Source organism: Benincasa hispida, chromosome 6, assembly GCF_009727055.1.
Source record: "Benincasa hispida cultivar B227 chromosome 6, ASM972705v1, whole genome shotgun sequence".
In the NCBI taxonomy this organism is placed as follows: Eukaryota; Viridiplantae; Streptophyta; class Magnoliopsida; order Cucurbitales; family Cucurbitaceae; genus Benincasa; species Benincasa hispida.
Window position 1 is genome coordinate 55,082,238 of NC_052354.1, and position 10,160 is coordinate 55,092,397.

Consider the following 10,160-nt stretch of genomic DNA (forward strand, 5'->3'; position numbering starts at 1 on the left):
CCACCTCTAACAACTGTCGTCGATAACTCCATTTACCACCTCCGGCAAATGCCACCGGCTATCATCACCATTGACATTTTTTTTTTTTTTTTTTTTTTATTAGTAATGAAAATTGTTTAGATAGAGAGTTATCCAACACAAGTGTTTAAATAGAAATGAATTTTTGAAAAATATATTTTTTTAAGTCGTTCAATGGAGGCCTTGAGAAAAACAAATGGAAAAGATGTAGGTTGGTTCGGGGACGTCGTTTTAGCTTGGTGACCATGGTTTGGATATCCATTGCCGGGAAACGTAGTTGAGCACTTGAGCTTCAGCACTGCGCTCACCTTCGATGGCGCTCAAATTGCCCTTCCCCTTCCCCATTTTCGCTCCTCAATTCAACCCTAATTCAACTCCCGCGCACCGTACTCCTACCGAAATCCGATTTTCCCGTTGGAACAATGCAAACGCCGAAAGATTCGAGCAGCGCCGACGGTCTCAGCAAGAAATCGAGGATGAAATCCGCCGCGAACGCCGCTTCGGTTCCGCCGCTAGAATCGTCGACCTCTGCGATTCCGATTCGTCCTCCTCCGCTATCGACCGGACCGAAACGTTCAGGTCCGTCGGCACTCCATCGTCTCCGTCGAGGCCTTCAATCCCTGGTCGAAAATCCAAGTATTCCAAAAACCCTAATCCTGGTTCACCTTCTCCGTTTCGTCAAGTTTCGAAGACCAAAAAGACCATGAACGCACCGAAAGAAAGGCATATAGGCGTAGAAGCTAATGTTAGCCTAAGTGAAGATGGAGTTTCGTACGTAATTGATGGAGCTCCATTTGAGTTCAAGTATAGCTACACGGAAACGCCAAAGTTAAAGCCGATAAAGCTTCGTGAACCGCCGTATGCACCGTTTGGGCCGACTACAATGCCGCGGCCGTGGACAGGGCGTGCTCCATTGCCGCCGAGCAAGAAGAAATTGCCGGAATTCGACTCGTTTCAGCTGCCGCCGAAAAATAAGAAAGGAGTTAAACCGGTTCAGGCGCCTGGACCATTCTTAGCAGGTTCGGGGCCCAAGTATGTGATGTCGAGGGAAGAAATATTGGGTGAGCCATTAACAGGAGAGGAGATCAAGATGCTGATTCGTGGGTGCATCAAATCCAACAGGCAATTGAATATTGGTATTCTTACTCACCAATTTTTTACACAGCGATTTTTTGTTTAGCCTGGATTTTCTAGCCATTCATTCTTTGCATCATTTCAGAACTCCATTGTTGATCATGACTGAAAAATGCAACCACGAAGCATTTAAATTACTGTAGAAGAAAAGTTGCTTAGCTTCTCTTTTGTCTAGCTCCAGACTTATCTACTTGCGGGGTTAATTTTTAGTCGGTTCCCGTGGTTGATTTTAAAGTGGACTGGAAAGATTTTATCAATGGTTTGAGTTTGTTAAAGTTTTGGTTTCAATCTTATACGAAAATTTGAACTTCCATGCTGATTCCAATTTCGTCCTTAAACATTTTGGTCATTTTATCTATTTAGTCCTAAAGTTTACAGTAAAAAGAAATAATAATGATGATAAAAATTGCGTCATGGTCAGTAGTTTTCCTAGTAATTTTTAAACAGAAACCTGAACATTTTTTTGTGGCATTTACCTAACTACCAGGTGATGTATATGGATTAAGTGTTGAATCTGTACACATTTGAGACTTGTTAAATGATCAAATAAAAATTAATGCTAAGGATCAATATGGTTTTCATTGTGAAGTTTAGGGACTAAAACAAAGTGTTAAAAGGCCAGGGACTAAATAAAAATAAATGAAACTGTAGGGAGGAAAGTGATACAAGTATGTGAAGGCCAAACTAGGATTTTTTAACCTAAATATTTTTCCTTCCAATGGAAACTTCAATATTCTTGGTGGTTTTCTAAATGACGTGAGTTTTTGTGTGGTTTTTTCAACTTGCAAAGAAGAGTTTATTGTTCTTTCCATCTGAAATACAGTGTTATTTGGACTCGAAAATCATAGATTAGATTGTTAGAATAAGCCCTAAATGGAGATTTTTATCTTCTCTGCGCTTAGGAGTATGGTAGCATGAACTTACTGAACCTTTTACTTTGAATTGCTTTTAGGTAGAGATGGTTTAACGCACAATATGTTGGATAACATACATGCTCATTGGAAACGGCGTAGAGTGTGCAAGATAAAATGCAAAGGAGTGTGTACAGTTGATATGGACAATGTGAAACAGCAATTGGAGGTTGATGCCTCTCTATACATAGCATGATCACGATGTGTTACTACTAATTGTCTTTTTTATGTCTCCTTACCAGTACAAATATAAATTAGGTTAAATAAATATTTTAGTCGTTATAATTTGTGTTTCGTTTCAATTTTACCCTTATAGTATTTTGTCATGCTTGTAAGTCTTTGTGCTTCTCTGATTACATTGGCGATGTCTTTGGTTTTGCTCGTGGCCAGTTGCTCACTGTCTTGCTTCTTTTTAAGTTGAAGTTAGAGCCTAGACCTCCTATCTTGCGTCTGTTAAATAAATGTATCCCTTCTCTGTTTTCTTGATAAATATGCTTTTTGTAAATTTTGATTGCTGCCTTTAAATTGTTGTTCTAGTAACAAGACAATTAGCTATTACTTCTATTGGAAATTTGTATATGGCATGTGATAAAGTTGTTTGGTCCTTGACAATAGATTCGTAAGCCGTGTAGATGCATCTTCAACTATAATCACCACATGATCAAAGAAACTCATTGTTGATTCTTATTCTTCTGTGTTCTCACGTGATTCTAAATCTTTGAAACAATCCACCATTCTTATCCAGTTTACTATGAAAAGTAAAATGTAGCATTGCTTTATGCTTCTAACTTGTTTTCTTGTCACATAATTTTGGTAGGAAAAAACCGGGGGTAAAATCATCTATAGTAGGGGTGGGGCATTGTACCTTTATCGAGGTAGAAATTACAACTATAAAACCCGTCCTCGCTTCCCTCTCATGCTATGGAAACCCGCTGCACCAGTGTATCCTCGGCTAATCAAGCTGGTCCCTGATGGCCTAACACTAGAGGAAGTGACCGAAATGCGTAAGAAGGGACGGAAATTAATACCGATATGCAAGTTAGGTATTGGTCTCTTCGTACTCTTCTGTCACTATGTGTGAAATATATTAGCATGCTAAACATTCTGTTGTGTGTACATATTTCAGGGAAAAATGGTGTGTACTCTAACCTTGTAAAACATGTTAGAGAGGCGTTCGAAGAGTGTGAACTTGTTAGAATTAATTGCCAAGGGATGAACGGGAGTGACTTCAGGAAAATTGGCGCTAAACTAAGGGTCTTCTTCTATTTTCTTTATTTGATTATAGAAAAGATGACCTTTATTCCCACAAGGTCTTTTTCCTCAGTCTATTGAGCCAACTTTTTAACCTCTTTTAATTATGCAGGATCTTGTCCCTTGTGTTCTTATTTCTTTTGAAAGCGAGCACATTCTTTTGTGGAGAGGGCGAGATTGGAAATCTTCCCTCCCATATATAGAAAGAAATCCCGAGGGAGCAAAGGCACGTGGAACAAATGAGGCAACTATTGTTGCACCGTCCATTGAACAAGGAGCGTCGGTTGAGGATACTTTGACGTCTTTGGATTCTGGAGGCCCCTCAACAGGAGGAAATGAGAACCCAGATACTATGATTGCTGAGAAATCTCTCTCCGCTGATGTCGATTCATTAACAGCAACGATGCATGATAGGCATTCTATATCATACGATATGGAAGCTACAAAGTCAGATGGTCAAACAATGCACACAGCTACCACATATGAAGATTTTGAATCATTGATCACAACGTTGGGAGGTGAGAGTAAGACTGAGTCGGGATATGAATACTTGGACTTTGACGAAGCAGAACAAATGGAACAATCGAGATTCAATGCCATTGCAGCTACTGGGAACCCAGAAACTAACGTAGCCTATACTTCAGAAGCCTCACAAGCTCTCAATAAGCCAACAAGTAACATCACAGATGGAGTTCTTCAATTGTTCAAGCAAGCGGTCGAAAATGGCAGTGCCATTGTATTAGACGATTCTTCTTTGGATGCTGATGTCGTTTATCAACGAGCAGTTGCCTTTTCTCAGTCCGCTCCTCCTGGGCCTACTTTTAGGCACGAACGAAGGAAGAAGGTAGCAGTTGATGGGAGTGAGGAGCAAACAAGCAGAGAATTGGAAGTGAAAGAACAGACTGCAGTTTCAATCGAGGTAGGAAATGGGAAGAAGGATTCGAAAACGAAAAAGAAGAAAAATTTTGGTGAATATAATTTTGGTTCACCACAAGGAAGCTTAGGAGTGGATGAACTTGCAAAATTATTAGCATGATATGTACAATTATAGTTACAATTGATTAGTCGATCAGTTTTTTTCAACTAATGTTTTTGGCTTCACCATATTATCTTTTTCCATATGCATTTTCAAACAGTAATGTTTTTTTAAATAAAATTTTGGAATTCACAAGAATACAATAACATAAAATAGTGGAAGTTTTTCATTTTGTATCCTTATTTTAATAAATCGATTTAAATGCCAAATAGGTGTGACAAATTAGTACTTTTTTAAAGCTAAGAATAATCTTTTCTAATCATAAAAAGTATTAATTTCACGGCAAAGTCAAAGTTTATAATGTATCGTTAAACTTGTGAGCATAGTTCAAATGACATAGTATTTTTATCAATTTCAAATTAAAGGTTCAATTTTTCTACCTCATATATCGTGGAAAAAAAAACCCTAAAAATTACTTATTGATACTAGAGTTGGTTAAAATTAAAGGGCAAGTTACATCAATAGTAGAGAAATTAGAATTATGTAATATTAAAGAAGTTTTAAATTACAAATTTAGTTCCTATGGTTAGAATAAAGTTAAAGGTTGTAAAACTCTTACGTTTGAGAGAATCAGAATACTTTATTTCATTCACTAAACAAATATATATACAAGTGTACAAGAGTGACCAAAGAAGGAAAGCGTAGAAAAGGCCATAAAAGGAAAATATAACAAAGATATTTACAATAATAAAATAACCCTAATATTAGATCTATAACGCTCCCCCTTAAGTTGGAGCATATAAGTTAATCATACCTAACGTGTTGCATATATAATTTGTACATGTTCCATTCAATGCTTTCGTGAAGATATCTCCTAATTGTTTTCCAGTCTTCACATATCTTGCATATACCAAACCTTATTGAATTTTCTCACGGACAAAATGACAATCAACTTCAATATGTTTAGTCCTCTCATGGAACACTGGAAAAAATGCGATATGAATTGCTTCTTGATTATCACACCACAATTTTTTCAGTATGGTGTGATTTCAAATCACAACTCAACAAGAAGTTGATATATCCAAATCAATTCACATAGAGACTATATCATTGCACTTGAACGTGACACCACATTTTGCTACTTACTCTTCCAAGAAATCAAATCACCACCAACAAAAACACAATATCTTGAAGTTGATCTTCTGTCTTCTTTAGATCTTGCCCAATCGACGTCTGTTCGCTTGCTTTCGTGAGATGCTTTAGGAGTGTATAAAGTAAAACATATTGGAAGAATAAAGTCTAAGTGTTGTGTTCTGCCTTGATGCGTTTAAATGAATGCAACGCGTTAGGGTGTTAGTATTATGTACAGAAGGCACACAACTCCTTATAATAATGTTCAAATTTTCCTAGATTAAACCAAAGTATAAATCTAATCTAGGTTCCTGGCAACTCCAGGGTCGATCACAAGGATTCAGTTTCACTAACACAGATTATGTGTTGTACTTGCAATAGGAGGTTTTTCCTAAATAAAAGTGAAAGATGTATTATTTACACTAATGTGCTATGCCTGTGCAAGACAATACAAAAGAGTTGAGTGGAAAATGAAGGATCATGTGAAAATGGAATTTAAGTAGGTGGACGAGCCAGTTAAAGATAATTGCATACAACTGATGTATTGTGGATGAAATGGGATAGGTTGCTTATCTTTCTGTTCATGCGTTAGACATCATTCAACACTTCTCAATGCGAATAACATACAAGCCTATCTTTAGGGTGCATGCGTCTAACCTATAATACAAGAAACACCAGTATGTCTATCTCTAGCTATATTAGGCATTCTACTTAATGCTGCTTAGCTATTCTTTCGAACAACTAAGTAAAAAAGCTTTCACCAAGTTGTCAAGTTGGTTTAGGTGTTGGATCAGAATTATGCATGAAGTACTAATGCTTTCAATATAAACAGAAGATAAACAATAGCAAAAGTGATGATCAAATATATGAATTTTATAAAAGATCAATGAGTCTTTACAAAGAACTATATTCAATGAAAATGATATTAAGAGAGAGACTGAGTCAAGCCAAAAAATACAATCTCTTGTAGTTCTTTGGCTTAATCTTGTTGTGTACAATTACTTTAAAGAGCCGAGGACAGAGTATCTTTCTCAAGAATAACTTTCTCCACTCCCTAGCCGGCGATAGTGGTGGTTCTCAGCTCCTTCGATCGTCTTACACCTCGACACAGCTTGTACAAACTAAAACTAAGTCTACAAATTTACAAAGAGTATGAAGCTTCTAATTGTCTGAACTCTTAATTGTGGAGGGTCTTAAAGTATTTATAGGCATTGGTCTCGTCCACTTGGAGGATGGGCTGCATTTAAGTCCATGACCTAGTTAGCATTAAACTCCATGTCCTGGTTGGTCGCCTGACCTTTAGAAGCTTTTCAGACACCACCTGTTACAGGTGCCCATGCTTGCAAGTGGTGATGTGACATAATCAGCCCAGAGCAACGAATCTTCTATGCGTTGAATTTCCTCCGACGCATGGCTCATGCGTTAGCGTGTTTCCTGCGGCATTTGTCTAATGCGTTATTGTCAGTTCTTGTGTTGAAATCCTGCAAAGTAGTGCGTTAGCGCCGCGATTTTTAGTGATAAACTTCTTTTATATGAAATTTCTATTGTTTAAGTAAATCCATGTGTTTCTATTAAAAATGAGGAGAGTTTATCATTAAAAACCCTAATTGTTCTTTTATCATTAAAAACCCTAATTGTTCTAACTTAAAAGCAAAGATAACTTGTATTTTTATAAGTTATCAACCACCCCTAAATTTGAACAATGCTTGTCCTCAAGCATTCTAAAATAATTCTTTGCTATCTCCTCTGCCTTAGAGGTGCAAATTTCACCTCTCATCATATTAGTCTCAAAGCTGAAATAAGAGTTGGGAAAATATAACTTAGATTGACGCTTTTCTTAAAAGGACTAATATTTAGTTTCCGATGCGTCAGGCTTCTCATCGCAACTCCTTTCATTTCTCAAAACATTTCAATCTTTTCTAAACCAACAATGCATTAGATGCTATTTCTTTTGAAAAACAAATGCTGGATAAAAAGAAAACAATTGTGTACTTGTTTACCCATGCGTTGCTCCAGGTATCCCACTTTCGTTTTGGCTTGCCCCTACGGGTGTCATGCGAGCATCCAACTACGGGTGAGAACCCTTTACAACTAAACTCATATCTAATATTCATTCCTTTTTCAAAGTATAGTTTTTTTCTTCAGACTAGATAGAGGAGTTTTATGGGACGCGTTGGTCTAGGTTACTTAACTTCGTTTTGGCTTACCCCCATGGGTGTCATGCGGGCATCCCACTTTGGCTAAGTGCCTATTACAATTAAACTCATGTCATTTGAAATTTCTTTCTTTTAAAGTAATGATGGAGGAGCTGCGTTCAAAATTCTTCTTATTTTGTTTCCCTTTTTCTTTATGATGTATACATTGACGTGTCTACGCTCGGATTTCCTTCATCCCCAAATTTGGAGATGACCTATATCCTCATTGCTAAAAGAGAAACAAAGTTTTAAAAGGCTTTGAGAAATTGAAAGGAGTTTAAGACTTCAAGCTTGCATGCGTTAGAAAGTAAACTTAATCTTTTTAAGAAAAGTTCAAGCCTTGTCTATTTTTCTAACGCCTATCTTATGCTTATGAGTTCATATAGTTGATATCATTGAGGTTAAGTTAAGCACGAGACTAAAAAAATAATCAAAGAACAAAAATAAAGTATGCTAAGGACAAACACAAGGATCAAAGTGATAATAACTTCTCATTCATTTTTCATATTTTAACATAGATTGCATAAACACAGCAAAAAGATGCAAAAGGATAATTAAACCAAAATTACAAAATAATTTTAACCCAACACCCCAAGGTTCTACTGTGCTGACGCATCATCTCTGCGTTATTCTTCGGGGTTCACGTCCATGAAGCGCAAGGGATTTCTGAGATGGGCTGGTAATGGAGGCAAGGCAAACATACCTACCGAGACCTGATTGATATACTGCGTTGTGTAGACAAATTGGTCTTGCATGCGTCTTGTCTGTTGCCTCAAGTAATCCCTTAATACCCGGCTTTAGATCACACCAAACGCATCACTCGAGTGGATGAACAGAAGATATGCAGTAATGCTAGAAAGAAAGAGATGAAAAAATGAAGAAAGGGAAGAGAATGAAGGAAGAGAAGAAGAACAAGTAGAGAAAGGAGAGGTTGGCCCGACGCGTCGTTAAGCCACGCCCATCTGACGCGGCAATGAAGGACTATAAAATCAAAGAGAGTATCAAGGAAGGAAGGTTGATAACTGGAGGAAGAAGGAAGGAAGAAGAGCAGAAGAAAGAAGAAGGAAAGAAGTTTCACCTAGACCTAAGGGTGCAACGCATAAAAAAAAGGCACAACGCATTGGAAAAATTGGATATGAAAAGGAATATATGAAAACCAGCGAGACAAGGGACGAAGGGAAAACCAATCTCAAAAGGAGTTTGAGATATGAGTTAAGAGAGATTGGCTAAAGAGCAGAGAAACACGGCAGGGGAACTGCGAGGTAACGGAAGGCATTACCTAAAAGAGAACCACGGAAAGAAGCGTCAATTTAGTGAACTAATTAGTAGAGAGAAGGTTTTCTTTCCTGAACACCAACCATTGCCAGTCTAATATCACGGAAACATCAACGCACTAGGGTGGAATCAATTTTGCATTGGGCACGATGCATCTGGCCGAAACCTTGTCTGCGCTTTCTACAACAGCGAATTTCGAATTTGGAAAAGAAACAACGCCTTTCATGGAAGCGGTATTTAGTTGCGCTTTCGGCAAAAACGGAAGATAAATGAAGTTTGTTTCAACTTGAATTATTAATCCCTGACGCAGAAGGAAACCGATCATAGAGCAACAACGCCTGGTCAATTGGAAGATGCGTTGAGACAGTGGGCCAAACTTTGAAAAGTACAGTGGCAGACATCAAGAAAATTGGATTCAAAGATGTTGCTTCGCAGGAATCTGAACCCAGACGCTAACATGTTGGTATTATTTAATCAAATTGCAGCATCATGCCTACAACGCATGATGAACGTTATCCCAGAGAAACGCGGTTCCTGGCCACTTACTGCATAATAAAATGCATCCAGTTGGATTATTGGGGAGGATTATACGGGACCAGATCAAGGCCATCAAGAATAAACTTTGAGGGCAACTTAATATTTTTCCATGGCTAATTGCACGTTATGCGATGCTGGGGGCATCCCTCTGGGGGATGAATATGAAGAAGTCGATGGTTCTGATAAGACATAAAGGGCAGTAAGGCTCTCTTTTGAGGCATCACAGACATCAAACCAGGCCTTACTGCCAAAGAAAGTGGCACATAGACATCGACCAACAAAAAAACACCCCCAAGAAAAGACGTTGGTCATGGTAAGATTAAACACAACGATTGAAGCTTTCAGAGAATGAAAGAATGTGAAGCTGAACCAGAAGCCTATTGGCTGAAAGAAAGCGCAGCCTGCACGTTGAATTTTTCCGATGGACTCACCAATAGCTCAGCAAGAGGGAGTCCTGAAGCAGATGGCATCAAGAACCATATTTCATATATTCAGGACCTCCCTCATTCCATTCCTTCGCCCCACAAAAGTTCCAATCCAAAAATTTTGTGCACTTCAGGATCTTTGAGCCAACTGGGTTTAGGGGTTCAGTAACACAGTAGCATTTGAAGACCAGGTTGGCACGAGAAGAACCAGTACCCAACGCTAGCATTTAGACTTGGAGGAAGTTGAAAACAATTCATCAGTGATCACTCTGACCGTTGGCCGCATCAATGGAAGATCTTCAACAAC

The 10,160-nt window shown here is 38.2% G+C and overlaps 1 protein-coding gene across 1 annotated transcript; it reads left to right on the forward strand.

Moving 5' to 3' along the window:
• The first annotated feature begins 189 nt into the window (after positions 1 to 189).
• On the forward strand, positions 190 to 4,401 carry LOC120080071 (CRS2-associated factor 1, chloroplastic). Its single transcript, XM_039034625.1, has 5 exons — positions 190 to 1,154; positions 2,105 to 2,232; positions 2,881 to 3,106; positions 3,190 to 3,317; positions 3,427 to 4,401. Exons 1-5 carry the CDS (start codon positions 332 to 334, stop codon positions 4,348 to 4,350), a joined length of 2,229 nt encoding a protein of 742 aa, XP_038890553.1. The 5' UTR covers positions 190 to 331; the 3' UTR covers positions 4,351 to 4,401.
• The last annotated feature ends 5,759 nt before the right edge of the window (positions 4,402 to 10,160 follow it).